Source organism: Mirounga angustirostris, unplaced genomic scaffold, assembly GCF_029215605.1.
Source record: "Mirounga angustirostris isolate CCGP_5_RB_7025 unplaced genomic scaffold, mMirAng1.0.hap1 SCAF_11, whole genome shotgun sequence".
NCBI classification, from domain to species: Eukaryota; Metazoa; Chordata; class Mammalia; order Carnivora; family Phocidae; genus Mirounga; species Mirounga angustirostris.
In genome coordinates, this window is record NW_026991719.1 from 110,380,694 (window position 1) to 110,396,571 (window position 15,878).

Consider the following 15,878-nt stretch of genomic DNA (forward strand, 5'->3'; position numbering starts at 1 on the left):
ATCCTAATTATAGTCACATTTTATATCTGACCATGACATTTTTTTTTTTTTTTTTTGCTTAGGTTTGTGTGTCATACACATTTCCAGGCTACTGCATGAGAAGACCAACATGTGTCTACTGAAAGATTTGGATTCCTATGCTCACCCTCACTTCCTCTCCACTTCTCTGAACCTCACTTTCCACTGAGGGTCCACTTCCAATAACATGGGGTAGGTAGTCAGTAAATGGCAATTCTTAAAAAAAAAAAAGATTTATTTATTTATTTTAGGTAGAGAGAGAGAGAGAGAGAGATGGGAGTGGGGAGGAGGGGCAGAGGGAGAGGGAGCAAGAAAATCTCAAGCCGACTCCCTGCTAAGCGTGGAGCCTGAGGAAGGGCTCAATCTCACCACCCTGAGATCATGACCAAAAGGACCTATATCCATCCAAAAGGATCCTTCGCAAATGAGTGAGAGACAGAGTTTCAGATAAACCAAAGGTGAGAAAATGTGTCACCAGCAGACCTTCGTTACCAGAAACCATTAAAGGGGGACACCTGGGTGGCTCAGTCGTTAAGCAGCTGCCTTCGGCTCAGGTCATGATCCCAGGGTCCTGGGATCGAGCCCCACATCGGGCTCCTTGCTCAGCAGGGAGCCTGCTTCTCCCTCTGCCTCTGCCTGCCGCTCCCCCTGCTTGTGCTCTCTGTCTCTCTGACAAATAAATAAATAAATAAATAAATAAAAATCTTAAAAAAAAAACAAAACAAACATTAAAAGGTGTCCTTCAGACCAAAGAGAAATGGCGCCAGAAGGAAACCCGGATGTACAAGAAGGGATGAAGACTGGAAATAGCAAGTCAGTGAGTAAGAAAAAATTATGCTTTCTTATTGTAGCTGACTTAAAAGGTAAACAACTCTCTAATGGAAAGAACAAAAACTGTACACTGGGGTTTACAACAGTTGTGGAAGTAAAAGATACGACAAGGCGGCACCAGGAATAGGAGGGCAGGTATATGGAACTAACTATTGTGTTGGAAGGTTAGTAGGTTTGTGAAGTGTCACATGTAAAGCGAGAAGGGGACAGTTGGAAGTTTGATGTTTCAGGCGTGAAGTATGACTCTAAAGAGACTCTCTAAGTGAAAGGTGTGTATTGTTAACCTAGAGCTACCACAGAAAGTAGCAAAAAGAGGTACAGCTAAGAAGAAATAGCAGGTATCACAAAGAGATATTTTATTAACCCCAAAGAGGGAAGGAAATTCCCCAATATGAATAAATAAACACACTTCTAAATAACCCATAGGCCAAATAAGAAATTATGTGAGAAATTAGACTTACAAACAAAATAAAATCTTTTAAGTATTTTCCATAGCCTGCCCCCCCCCCCGCCTCTCTCTCTCTCTCTCTTTCTCTCTCTCTCTCTCTCTCTCTCGTTTCTTCAAATCCTTGGCTAACTGTTCTCATAGTGTCCAATCACTTTGTAAAACAGCTTTCAGCCCAGTTGATAAGCTATCAGTTCCACTTTTTTTCCTCTTGGAAAACAACCTTCTGGAGGCCTTCCGTCCCCTGCTCCCATCTGAACTTGGAGCTCTCAAGGTTTCACACTCGGCTGTCATGCTGGCATCCTCCTCCCCTATCGACTTAGGGATTCCCTTTGTACTTCTGTGTTGTGTCCCCTGTTTGATGGATCCCCTAGCTCTGTCTTAATTGGTTTACTCTCATGCTTTGGTTTCTTTCATTTTTAATCTATGTCTCATTTTATAGTTTTCCAATTCCCCCCACATTTGGAAAGCTTGGCATTTTCTTCTTGAACAAAATAAGCATCATTGTTTTACGATCACGCTCGCAAATTCTGATGTTTGAAACTCTCCTGCATTCATTTCTATTGGCTGTGATTTCTACTGGTTCTTGCTTGTAGTGTCTTAAATTTTTATGTGTCTTTGTGTTGGACATTAGATTTTAGTTTAAAGAAATAATTTTAAGCCTAAGATACTGTTGTTCCTCCAAAGAAGACTTTGATTTGTTTTCCCTAGGTGCCTGGGGCTCCTAGCTATCTGAAGTAAACTTAACCTGATTTGGGGGTGTGAGATTTTTCTGGGTTACACAGATGAACGGAAGGCAGGCTGCAATGCGTGTGAGATATGATTTGCATCCCATTCATCCTTACTGCTAGGGTGTAGCTTTTCAAGATACCAGTCCAAGGCAGGCAATGGTTTAACGGGGTCTTTACGTTGGCCTGACCCTGGACTCTGACTTTTGTTCCCTGTCCCTGGGAGGCCACCAGAAGCACTTGGTCTCTCAGCTGCTTCTTCCTGATTGGAAAAAGTCTCCCTGAGCCAAAGTGACCTGAAGAGCTGTTCTCATCTCACTGGGTTCTTGTCCTTTCCCGGATCTTGGCTCGCTACTTTCTCACTGAAACTATTTTGTCCACCTTTGATGTCTCCAGTGGGAGTGTTGGTCCGCATTACCTAGTCTGCCATTTACAGAAGCTAAAGTCCCTCTTCTTCGTTTGGGTGGCAAAAAAAGAAAGAGTGTATAAGAATTAATTTTTTGAGGGGGGCACCCGGGTGGTCCGGTCGGTTAAGTGTTGGACTCCTGGTTTCGGCCCAGGGTCCTGAGATCAAGCCCTGCATCGGGCTCCACACTCAGCTCGGAGTCTGCTTGTCCCTCTCCCTCTGCTCCTCACCCCCTGCTCTCTGTCTCTCTAGAGTAAATGAATTAAATCTTAAAAAAAGGAATTAATTTTTTGAGGCCTTGTATGTTTGAAACTTCTATTCTCATAATTGTTGGTTTGGCTGGATTTGGAATTCTAGTTGGATATTAATTTTTATATTGAAAGCATTGCTTCCTTATCTTCTAGCTGCCGGTGTTTCTCTTGAAGAATCCAAAGCCATTCTGATTTCTGATCCTTTTCATCTGATCTATTTTTTTTTCCTCCTGGAAGCGCTTAAATCTTCTCTTTATCCTTGTGTTTGAAATTTTCATGATGAGGTGCCTTGATTTGGGCTCTTTTCACTCACTGTGCTGGGCACACCATATTCTTCCAAACTGGAAACTCATGTCCTTCAGCTCTGGGTATTTTTATGTGTGATTTTTTCAATAATCTCCTCTCCACCTTTCCCCCCCTGCTCTCTTTCTCGAATATTTGTCTCCTGGAACAATTCTCTGATGTCCTTTTTCTTTTCAGTCCTACTCTGTCTTTTTACTCTGTCTTTTGTCTCCTACTCCCTGAGAGCTGTCCTAAACTTTTAATTTGCAAGAGCCCTTTCTTGTTCTTTAAATGCTCCTTCTCGATGAATTACGTCTCCAAGGATATTGTGGATTTTTAAAAGTTGTTTTCTGCTGTGTGCATGATTTCCTTTTTATTTGAGTTTCTTTTTCTTATGTCTCTTTTAATCTTTTTTTAAAAGATTTTATGTATTTATTTGAGAGAGAGAGTGAGTGAGAGAGAGCACGAGAGGGAGGACGGGCAGAGGGAGAAGCAGACTCCCACTGAGCCAGGAGCCCGACTCGACTCGGGGCTCGATCCTGGTACTCCAGGATCATGACCTGAGCTGAAGGCAGATGCTTAGCGGACTGAGCCACCCAGGTCCCCTTGTCTGTTTTAATCTCAGAGGTTTTTTCACTAGTGTCCTGGCCAGAACCAGGTCCTGGTGAGACAAACAGGACGCCAAGGGTGTAAAATTTAGGGAGGCACTCCCTTCTCAGGCTCATGCAAATGCAGGGCCAGCATGTGAGAGTGAGCGCCTCCTTAAATTGTGCGCCCTGGGCATCTTGCCTTACTCTAGTCCCAGCTCCGGACCCTGATCCATATTTAGGGATGAGATATGAACATGCTGACCAGAAGCCCCGTGGCATGGGTCAGGCCTGTCCACTGGCTTCATTCTACAATGCCTGGACCAGGACACAGACATTTCATTATGGCATCTCCAAATGGAGAGCATCTTAATTTGGGTTTTCTGAAAAGTGGAGGCTGAGAATAGGATTTGAGAGCAGGCAGTGTATTTAGGAGTTGGTCTCAGGCGTTTGGAGTGAAGGAGCTGAGAGAGTGACACAGGGAAAGAGAGAAAGCCAATATAAACATGCGTGCCTGAGGTCACCCCTGTAGGGAACATGGTTTCATCCCCCCCAGCGCCTCCTTAGAAGCCCTCAGAGGCCTCCCGGAATTGACCACAGAGAACAGAAAGCTGGCGCTTTTTTTTTTTTTAATATTTTATTTATTTGACACAGAGAGACAGAGCGAGAGAGGGAACACAAGCAGGGGGAGTGGGAGGGGGAGAAGCAGGCCTCCCGCCAAGCAGGGAGCCCGATGCGGGGCTTGATCCCAGGACCCTGGGACCATGACCTGAGCCGAAGGCAGACACCCAACAACTGAGCCACCCAGGCGCCCCAGGAAGCTGGAACATTTAAAGATTTTTTTTTTTTTTAATTTATTTGAGACAGGGAGAGAGAGAGCACATGAGCAGGGGGAGGTGCAGAAGGAGAGGGAGAAGCAGGCTCTCCGCTGAGCAGGGAGCCCGATGCGGGGCTCGATCCCAGGACCCCAGGATCATGACCTGAGCCGAAGGCAGATGCTTAAGCATCTGAGCCACCCAGGCGCCGGGAACCTGGAGCATTTAAACACCCGCTCCTATCTCCCCATGGGTGGAGAGTTAATCCTGGGGTGATAATTGACCACACTTCAGGCTGCTCTTAAAAGTGAGCCAGGTAGGCACCTACAATGTCTTAGTCCATCTGGACTGCTGTAACAAAATCCCACACGTGGAGTGGCTTGTTCACAACAGACATTTCTTTCTCACAGTCCCGGAGGCTGGGAAGTCCAGGGTCTGGTGTCTGGTGAGGACTCGCTTCCTGGTTCACAGGCAGCCATCTTTTTGATGTGTCCTCCCATGGTCGAGGAGGCAAGAGATCTTTCTGGAGCCTCTTGCGTAAGGGCACTACGCCCATTCATGAAGGCTCCACCCTCAGGACCTAATCACCTCCCAAAGGCGCCACCTTCTGATACCATCGCCTTAGGGGGTAGGTTTCAACAGCTGAATGGAGGGGGGCACAAATATTCAGACCATAGCACACAGCATCAGAGAAGGCCTGGGAACTACAAGCAGAAAGAAGCCTCATGTTCCCCGAAGGTCGAACACTACCAGCATGAGGTCAGTCTGATCTTGTACAAAACGGTGCATGTATGTGGCTGAAATCAGACGTGGCCCAGGGGAAGGGACAAGACACACTAGGGGACTACATAAACTCCAGTCTCCAGACTGGTGGATGTATGCCAGGTTGCTAGCATACTGGGAGCTCTGGGGAAAGGAGCCTAGGGGTGAGGGTGCTGGACTTACTAAAGTCTAAATGGACTTTCCATCAATTGTTCTGCTTTTGGTTTAGCCAGTAACTCCCATCCTCAGCTGTGTTAAGTGTCACCAAGAAGAGACCTTCTATAATTCAACCCCCCTCCCCCCGCCGCATATTGATGCCTTCCTGAACTCACTTGGGCCAAGACATGCATTCTGGGCCACCCCTCCACATGTACGCATCATCACTGGGTCTGAGGCACTGAGGTTTGTGTCCCACGGGTGGTCACAGGCAGAGTCGACTTGGGGGGTTGGGGGGGTGGCGGTGGGGGTGGGAGTGGGGGGTCAGAATGAGCCGGGGCAGTCGGGAGGCCTGGATCTTCTCCCCCAGACTCCACCCACTCCCCAGGCCTGGGTAATATGCCAGGCGGTCCCTGGGAGGGGCCACCCAGGGTGATGGTCCCTACGCACCTGCACTCTGTATCCTTGGGGAGGCAGGAACCCCTGGGCGCCCGTGGAGAGTCCCAGCTCACCACTGGGGGGGCGGTGCTGTGCTCATATAGGCCATATAACTCACCTAAGTGGAATCATACAATACTTGGTTTTTGTGACTGCCTTAGTTCAGAGTGTATAATGTCTTCAAGGTTCATCCATGTTGTAGCAGATGTCAGAACTCCCTTCCTTTTTAAGGCTGAGTAATCTTTCATTATATGGATAGACCACACTTTCTGCATGCATTCATCTGTCAGTGGACACGGGTTGTTTCTACCTTTTGGGCATCGTGAATAATGCTGCTGTGAACACCGGTGTGCAAATACCGTTTGAATCTCTGCTTTCAGTGTTTCCGTGTATATACTCAGAAGTGGGATTGCTGGATCCTGCGGTCATTCTGTGTTTAATTTTTGAGGAACTGCCATGCTGTTTTCCACAGCAGCTGTACCATTTAAGAAACGCACAAGGGTTCCAATTTCTCCATCTCCTGGCCAACGCTTGTTCTTTTCTGGGTTTTGGGTTTGGTTTTTTTTTTTTCCGTAGTAGCCATCTTCATGAGGGTGACGTAAATTTATTTTTAAGTATCATTTCATTTCGCTCTGGTAAACAAAACCCATTTTCACCTGCCATAAATAGAAAGTAAAAGTAAACACACAGTACTACAGATGTCTGGGAGTTTTCGCCTTCACTGTCTAACCACCCTCCCCTACTGAACTCAGAGCGCAGCAGTAGCGGATTCTCTGTTCCCTCCACCTGCTCTGTCCTTCCCCTGCCTCCCTTTGTGTTGTAGAGCTTACCTAGCGCAGCGGACTGACGCCAGGGGAAGTGATAAATCAGCACTGGCAATAGGGAGAGGCCTGCTTATCAAGCGCTGCGTAACAAACCACCCCCAAACTCCGGCCCTTAAAACAACCACAATCATTTCTCTTGCTCCGGAGTCTGCGATTCGGCCCGGATGTCTAGTGATATCCGAGGACAGCAGGGATGACCTGACCGCTGGGGGGATTGGAATAGTAAGGGGCTGCCCAGGGCCTCTCTTTCCCTCCTTAGTGGAGGCTCAGGGGCCTCTCCGTGGCACCTCTCCACGTGGCTGGACTTCCATGTGGAAGCTCAGGGCTCCAGGAGACCCAGGCAGAAGCCAGGTGAGGCCACGTCTGCCACACTGGGCAGGAGGTCACTGAGGCCAGCCCAGGCTGGAGGGGAGGGGACCCAGACCCCACATCCCAGTGGGAGGAGTGTCGGAGAATCTGCGGGCACCGTTCACCGGCCCAGGAGGGACTTGCTGGAGACGGGCGCTCTGCTCCGCGGACCATGAGCATCCCAGGCACACTGAGCATCCCAGGGCAGTGGCAGGATGGAGCCATGACTCTGGGGACATGGGTAGCCCATCTGTTGGGCTTCGGGTTCACTCATGACTGCCTTTGAATTCTTTCTGCGCCTGGACGGGGCCCGTGGGCCTTTCCAGCCTCTGTGGGGCGTAACGGTGCTGTTTTCCACGCCCAGGGCATGACGGCAATGGAGGCAACATCGGAATCCTGCAACAGGTTGTACTGTGGTTTTCAGGCTTCGTGTGCCGGGGGGTGCGTGGCAACCGGATCCAGCAGAGCAGGCAAGACCCGGGCGGGCAGGACCTTCCAGAGCTCCGCAAGGAGCATGCTTAGTTCCAAGTGATGGAGCACGGAATTGCAATAGGATGCTGTTTAGACTTTATAAATATTTTGTCCTATATCGGGAGCCACTCCAACTTGGCTGTGACGACAGCCCCTCTGGGACTCCCCCCGATAAACAGCTGACAGTCTACTTTATCATAAGGCACTTTCGAGAGTGAAAGAGGATGCTACTAATAATTATGACAATAAAACCGGCCTAAACCAGGATTGTCCCAGGAAAAGGAATTCAGATATACCTTATCCCTGAGCTGTCTCCACAACAGGTCCCTCCAGCAGCCTGAGTTGAGTACCCCGTCTGCTGGGTCGGGCACGGGGCTAGGCTCCAGGGGGGAGGTGGTGCAGGGGGGCCCAGGTTCTTGCCCCCGGGTGGCTTCCTACTGAATTGCAGGAGACACTCCTGCAAAAATCCACAGCTACTATGAGCAAGTGCCTGGACATGGGTGTGGCTGGAGTTCAAAGGAGGTTCTGCCTGGCAGGGGTGGGGAGCAGTCAAGGAAGCCCTCTGGAGAAGGAAGCGCTTGCAATGGCTCTTAAAGGTGCAGTGGGTCGGGGCCGGGGAGAGGATGGGTTTCCTCCCAGTGATGAACATGGTAAAGCAGGCTTAGAAACTGCAGAAGAGACTCTCTCCATTTCAGGAGGGAAAAAAAATCCCAGGGAAGTGCTGTCATTGGTCAGCCTGGATGGGAGTTCCCATGGGCCTTCCCTGGAGCTGACCTGGTCGGGCCACTGGCGTGCGCACTGCACATGCAGATGGACGTTGGGGCAGCAGATGGACAAAGGGCCCGGAAAGGCTGAAGTGAACGACCCGCCCGATGAAGGTGCCGGTGGGAGCGCCGGAAGAGCTGGGCCTGGAGCACTTCCTGGGAGCATTTTCTTTTCCCTCTGAGTTGAGTTTCATCCCAGGAGCCTTGCTTCAGGTATGACATCGTCTTCATGCGGGTATTTTAAAAATGGAGCAAATCGGAGCCCCGGCCACTCCAGCCTTTGTAAAGTCACTGCTTCCAGCCCGGTCTGCCTCAGATCCAGAGGGCTGTGACAGGTCGTGTGATTCCTCTGCTCCAGAAATGTCAGACTTTCCCTTGCTTACAGTAAAGACTCTCTCTCTCTCTGATCCTTATCGTAGCTTGTAAATTCTTCCGTGATCTGGCGGGCAGCATTTTCAGTTGCAAAATGACAGAAGCACAACTCAACCTATAACTAAACTCTACGGGAGCAGGATCTTTGTCTCTTTTGTTTACTGCTCTATTTCCAGACCCTAGAATTGCCTGGCACCAAGATGGCACTCAGTAAGTACTTGTTGAATGAATAAATGAAACCAGCTTAAAAAAAAAAAAAAAAAAGGGACAATAGGTGCTCCAGACCTGGGTCCAGGGACTCAAGCAATGTCCTTTCTCTCTGTCTCTCTGTCTCTCTGTCTCTCTCTCCTGTGTTTCTATGTGCATATCGTTCTCATTCTCTTCTGCTGAAGGTGGGTTTCCTCCCAGTGATGAACATGGTAAAGCAGGCTTAGAAACTGCAGAAGAGACTCTCTCCATTCCAGGAGGGAAAGAAATCCCAGGGAAGTGCTCTCATTGGTCAGGCGAGGGTCGCATGCACTTTCTCTAGCATAGTCAGCGCAGAAAGGGGCATGAGACGCCCTCACTGGCCTGACTTGGGTCATGTGCTGGGCAGGAGGCTGGGGAGAAGCAGCTCACCCAAGGCAAGGGCAGAACTGCTCTTAGCAGGCGAAGTGCAGGATCCTGGTGTTGGCAGGAAAAACAGACAAAAAGCCAAAACGTCTAGAGACCAGTACACAGATGCTCCCTTGGAGTGGGCCTGGGGTGGAAGTTGGGGGACAGCCCCGAGGGGCCTGCAACACTGCGACAAACTTGAAATGCTTTTGAGGCCTCAGTTTTATCTTTTGAGATCTGTGCTGCTTTTAACAGGAAAACAATGCTTTAAATGACTCACGATTGGGCCCAGTGTGTGCCCTAGTATTGTGTGGCTTTTTGCACCCCGGGACACTGGCTTATCCCCTCAATGGTCTGAATAGCTCACGTTGGGAAGCCAGACTTGGCCTTCACAATTTCCTCCAGACCTATCTCCTGAGTGCCCTGCTGCCACGCCATCTCCATCCCTGCCCGCGGCCCGTGCTGGGGGCCATGCTCCCCTGCCGAAGTGCCCTCCCCTGCCCTCTCTGCCTCTTCTGGCCCTGCCCGCCTTCAAAGGTTCTCACGGAGCCCCACATCCTTCAGAGCGCCTTCCTGGGTGGCTCCGTCCGCCCTTTACAGACAGGGTGTTAGAGTGGACAGAGCCCTGAAGATCAAGGTTCCAGTCCTAACGTGGCCACCGGTTTTCTGCATGACCTCTCTACACCGTATTTCCTCTCTCAGCAACTTGGTTTCCTCTTCCGTAAAATGAGCGATTGCCCTGACCCTGTTAGCAAAGGGCAGCTCCCAGCTCCTTCTTGGCATACTCCCAGCTCTGAGTGCTCTCCGTCCTGGCCAAATCCTAAGACCGTTTATTGGTTCAGAAATTCAGGGGCTAGAGTTTTTCTCACTGGTAAGTGAAAAGAGTTAAGGTCAGTGCTTATATTAAGAATCTCTCTCTCTCTCTCTCTCTCAGCTGGGCAGGAGACCTTCCATTTAGGAAGGGGGCCCTCCCACACTCATCCCCTCTCTTACACTCTGTCTAGTAGGGAAAGGAGGACACTGGATAATTTGGCTGAGCCACGCAGATTCTCTGTGTGGTCCGACCTGGCTCAGAAGAAGGTCAAAGCTCCAGCTGATCCCAGTTCTGTACCCAGTGGCAGATGCAGGAAAGGATTTATGTCTTAGGATCCCCTTGCCCCCCACTACTCCCCTCCCCCAGAAAGTGTGCTCGGATTGATGGAATGCAGCAGAGAAAAATGCTTACGAAAGGCGTACAGAGGAGCAAACAACAAAAGGACCCCTTTGGTCGTATGACTCTTTGTTCTCAAGCAGAACGAGGGCGCGACACCAGGAAATGGGAAGAATGTTCTCCAAGTATATTTTTGCCTCACAACTGCAGCTTCTGCTTCAAGGAATACGATAGACATGTTTTGAAAGTAATGCCCAGTAATATGGTCTTGCTCCAGGGTGCGAATAATTCTCTGGGGGAAGAGAGTTTCTAAAAGTGTGGGTGAGGCCATACATCCTCAAGTGCAACCTAGGAACGCTCCAGTCCTTGGTAGGTGTGTTCTCCGGCCATGGGCCTGGTGGGGTTCCAGATGGTTGTGTGTCTCTTAACAGAACAGGGAAAGCCTAAATTCGGTGTCACCTGTGCTCCCCAATGCCAAGGTTGTTCTGGAGCTCGGCAGAAGTGGTGGGGAAATGCAGGGGGCTTTATCGGCATCTGCAAAAAGTTGACTAAGTGGAATTCGGCTTTCTGTGGGGTGTTTTCCCAACTCGGGCATGTCCCAAACTGGCCAATGTGTCTTGAGGCCCCGGGCAAGCATCCAAGTCGCGCCATCCTGAATTGCTCCTAGAGGAAAAGGAGCCTGTTTCAACTTTCTGTACTTCTTAAAGTGTTACTTTGATTAGACAGGAGATAGCAGTCTCTTTAGCAATGTTACTATTATGACTCTATCATGGCCATATTTTTAAATTATGCTTTCTTTTCCCTTTGCCAAGAGCAAACGATAACCCATGTTTGCACTGCAAAACCAACCGAAGCTGGGGAGGGTTTGGCCAGACAGGTTTGCAAATGTATTCTAGGCCCCTCACTGCCCAAAAAGGAAGTCCTTCCCCATCCCCCGGTCAGGGGACTATGCTGGTGGTGGTGTTTTTTTTTTTTAAATAAATATAAACTCTTTTTAAAAAAATAAGTTTTATTATCGCTATAAAAGTAATGAATTTTGTTGTTTATACAAGTATTACTTGGAAAATACATAAAAGCATAAAGGGAAGAACAGATAGCATCTATAATACTAGAACCCAGAAATAAGCACTATTAAATTTTAATATATTTCTTCCTAGCCTTATTCTCTAAATATTGATACAAAACTATGGATGCAAAATGTTCCCAATACACTTATATTACATATTCAGGAACATATTGCAAAAATAATTTTGTACCTTACCTTTATTACTTTATTGTATCGCAACCCACAGATAACCATTATAAAATTTGGGGGGTATTCCCTCCAGCCTTTTATCTGTATATTGATACAAAACCATGCATGCAAAATGCTCCCAATATGTTTATACTGCATATTAGGAACACATCGCAAAAACAGTTCAGCATCTTTCTTTGACGGACTTTTGGCATCCTTCCTTCTAGCCTTCTTTCCATATGATTGATACAGAACTATGAATGCAAAATGTTCCCAATACACTTAGAGTACATATTAGGAACACATCGCAAAAATAGTTCGGCATCTTTCTTTGATCACTTACACCGCAACTCCGAGGTAACCGCTATGAAAGCTTTGATGTGTTTCCTCCCGGCCTTTTGTCCTCACATTGAAACAAAACTGCACACAGAATGCTCCCTATATTCTTAGACTGCAGAGTCGCAAAGGGCAAACCCTTGGCATGTTTCTTTTTGCACCAGATATTTCAGCAGGAGCACATTCTCGTGTCACTTATTAGATGCACCGTATTTTATTTACCCCAATCCTGTGTCGTTGCTCATCAGGAAGGTCCTAGTTTCCAGCCTTAAAAATACTGAAATGAGCGTTTTTACGTATTCTGTTTCTGTGACTTTTTGTTCATGCAGTTTTTTTTTTCTTGACCACTTCTGTGAAGTCAACATATTAAAGATGACCTTCTGTTTGCAATGCTTATAGCTCATGTATTTCCAATTGTTTGAGCATAAATTCTTTGCTTTAACATCCTGGCATGACTATCTAAGTTTCAATTCATTAAGAAGAAACCTAAAGTAACTAAAAAGACAAAAAGTTTGACCCCCACCTCCCATTAAACTATTAAAATACAACTCAGCTCCTCCCCCCCAACCTCCCCCCCGCCGTGGCAACTACTCTCTCCCTTGCTTAGGGCCTGCTCCCGCCCCGGCACCGATCTTTTCATGAAATGGTCTTGTAATACTTACCAGCTGTGTTGCTACGAAGAGGAGTGGCTCCCAGACCTTTCAGTTATCAATCTGTCACAAGTGCACAGCGGTATCTCGTGACATGATGATCCCCGAGATGTCTGAGGTCTGCGCATCCTGGACCCCAAATTTCTGTGTTGCCCGGGACCCCTAGAGGCTTTTTAGAGAATTATGTTTGACAAGGTAACACAAAAACAGGGCATAACAAACACACACGGAGAAGTAGAGAAAGAAAAACACTTCAGCTCAAATCCAACCACCTTAAGCAACAGGCATGTTTCCGGTTTCTGCCCTGCCTAGACCTACTTTTCAATTGTGGTGTCCATGTGATTTTGTGTCCCTGATTTGTAAAACTTGGCATCATAAGCGTTTTCCAGGTTTCTATGTAGTCTTTATAATTATTACTTGTAATGGAGGAAAGAGGTTCCATTGAGTGGCTAAATTAAGTTAACCCCTCTGATTGGGACGTTCCATTTGTTTCCTTAAGATTAATATGGTTGATTCTACAGAAAGGCTCAATATGGGCCGGAGATTTTAAATGAACCGAAATCATGTGGGGGTTGCACACGTCTACTTGTCCACGGCTGGGTCAGGCACAGTCACTGTTTCATCATCCTGGGGCCAATCTTGGGCCTCCCCCAGGAAGTGTCCAGGGAGTAGGTGAAAGCTCCTCAGGAGACTAATCAGTTGCAACTTGAATTTTTCTAACCAAACGAATCCAACTCCATTTCCTGCTCTAGTCCCTACCGTGTGGTCGGTTCTGATGAACAGGTAGTGGTGTAAGAAGCGCAGCAGAGGTCTGCAGGGAGAGGTCCTAGCCCAGCCTGAGACAAATCCTTAACCTCCAGAAGCCTGTTTTCTTGTTTGTAATTGTTTTTTGTTGACTGCCTTATCCTGTTTATCTCTTGTTGCAAGTAGAAAACATGAAAATATGAAAACATTTGGAAAGGCAGGAAAAACATGCTGCAACATCAAGATGCTAGGATTATTGGGATTCTCATTGTTGCGGTGTCTGTGGCCAGGCCTTTAAAAGATCTGGTCTTGCAAGAACAGCCTGGTCTGGAGATTGGGTGGGGGTGAGGAAAGGGGGACAGGTGAGGGAGCTGCTTTGGGAGAGAATCACACTTCAAAGCAATCAGGACTCCCAGTGCCAGCCAGTCCCCTCCTCTCCACCCCCCCCCCCCCACTGTCCTCTCTCTCAGCTCCCAGATTAACTGCACTGGAGGCAGTCCACAGTCGGCAGTCGAGCCAGGGCCACCTCCCAACTCCCAACGCCCCCCCCCCCCCCCCCCCCCCGCTCAGATTATAGAGCTCACCAGGGCCAGGGGAGTGCTCCCAAGCCTGAGCCACCAGGGAAATGGAGATCTTTTCAGGACTCCTCCCTAAGGGCTCAATTTACTATCCCCCCCCTCCACAGGGGTCTAAACCTTTTTGGACTTGCCAAAGAGATCAACTGTGGAGGAGGAGACTGAAGCAAAGGTGGTGGATAGGTGAAATAGGATGGAAGAGCTAGGAGATCTTTGTTCTTTGAGCAGTAACTACTGGGCGGGGTGAGTGGGGTGGACAGGGTGAAGGAGATACACATTTGCTGTAATTGGTATACATATATTATATATATATATATATATATAGTTTAAGAGCAATGTAATTATTTGAAATACAAATGCATATATAAAGTTCTAGGGTTATGAGGATAAGTTATGCTGCCGGCCCATGGGAAAATAGATCTCTAAAAAGTTATGCTGACTAGGATATACAGCCCTCGATTCAAGTCCTTCAGTCCTATCAATAAGCTCCTTGATCTTCCAAAAAATGCTTTCTGAACCTATTTTTACTTTCATCTTGCGCAGTCTCTCGGCAAAGCTGCCTAGAAGTGAACTCCCACCTGTGTGGGGGCACTTTTGCTCCAAGTGTTGCCCTGAGCTCTATGGCCCAGGGCTGGGGGGACCAAATCTGGCCGCTCCATCGGCCTTGAGGATCTGATAGGTATGGTGTTTGAAAACAGCAAAATAATTTGCACTGCAGAGTCCTTCTTGGGTCTTTTTAATCGGACAGTTGCCTGTATTAATGGAAATCAAAAGCAGCATACAATCATTCAGTCTCTCAGCACTGGCGTATATCCAACTGTTTTCCTGTTTGGGGTTCCACTTTAGTCCTTGTCTGCATGCCCGCATAAATTTTTACGGACTTGGAACCACTGCCTTTTTTTGTGGCCTTGGTTATTGGCATCTAGTTTCCCAAGTAACACTGACACACATCTGTTCAAATCAGTTGACGTTCCCATCGTGACTGACTCATTTGGCGGGAAAAGCAAGTTCAACGTGCCAGTTGGAACAAAGATGCACGGGTCTGGGGGAGTGGCAGGGAGAAAGAAATGGTGGGAGAGGGTATTTCGCCTTACAGATCATAAAGCATTTTCCAATAACATTTTTAAAGGATGTATGATATTACACTCAGTGATTGATTATATTTTACCCCATGTTGTGGGACACTTGGGTGGTTTTCCATACCTAGTGAGTTAAAAATGCATATAAATTACAGACTTTGAGAGATGATGTATTTTCTTGAAACAGGAGTCTTCTGTGTCCACATCCGGGTGAGAGTGTTGATGTAGTATGCCTTTGTTGGGGGGGGGGGGAGATGCTGGATGCCTTCAAAAAAATATTCCTGTGATTAAAAAAAATTTTTTTTTAAATTATGTTCAGCTCTGGATTCTAAAAGCTACCTGTATGTCTTCTCCCACAACTTAAAGAAATGTCACATTTTAAATTCAGAGCTAGGCTAAGCTTGTCCTAGTTTAAGAGCCACGTCTGCCGAATAAACTTAATACAATGCCGTGTGCATGCAGCTTCCTCACTAACAAGTAACAGGTGTTGGGGAGAAAATGAGAAAACAATGGAAAGGTGCCTCCTTGAAGGTGTAACATTGGATCGATTGTTCAGCCGACTATAAATTGATTCACTTTACACAAGTCTCCCACACATGACGATGCACGTTCAGCAATGCTGAAAAAACAATTTTAAAGAATACCTTGGAGAGTTGTTAAAGAGAATTTATAGTCTGGAACGAATTGCCATCTTCTTAATTAACACAGAAATGTTTGACTAAAATATTGCTTTATTCACATTTTTGTCCTTGGGGGCAAATCTCGGCACACTGCAACTGGGACCGTGTGAATAATGGTGCAAGTCAGAAAAGGGCACCGCGCAGTCAGAGGGCTGCGTGGGCTCCCTGGATCTCGAGGCCCCTGCGGGGGGGGGGGGGGGACGGGGCGGGGCAAAGGGCCGCCTGGCTTCTGGAAGGCAACGCCCCCCCCTCACCCCGCCGCTCCCGGCCCCCGCCCCGCGCGGCCCCCCTCCGGCCGCCGGCTCACCTGGGTCCTGCAGGCGCCCACCGGAGGGAGC

General features: G+C 47.9%; 1 protein-coding gene across 2 annotated transcripts in view; it reads left to right on the forward strand.

Moving 5' to 3' along the window:
* The window catches only part of HPRT1 (hypoxanthine phosphoribosyltransferase 1), a 56,521-nt gene extending 54,038 nt beyond the window's left edge, over positions 1–2,483 (forward strand). For both annotated transcript variants that reach the window (XM_064574588.1, XM_045882778.3), the window contains exon 9: positions 63–2,483. In XM_064574588.1, the coding sequence (XP_064430658.1) occupies positions 63–122 (60 nt within the window). In that variant the 3' untranslated portion in view covers positions 123–2,483. The remainder of the gene's footprint in view (positions 1–62) is intronic.
* Positions 2,484–15,878: the final 13,395 nt, after the last annotated feature.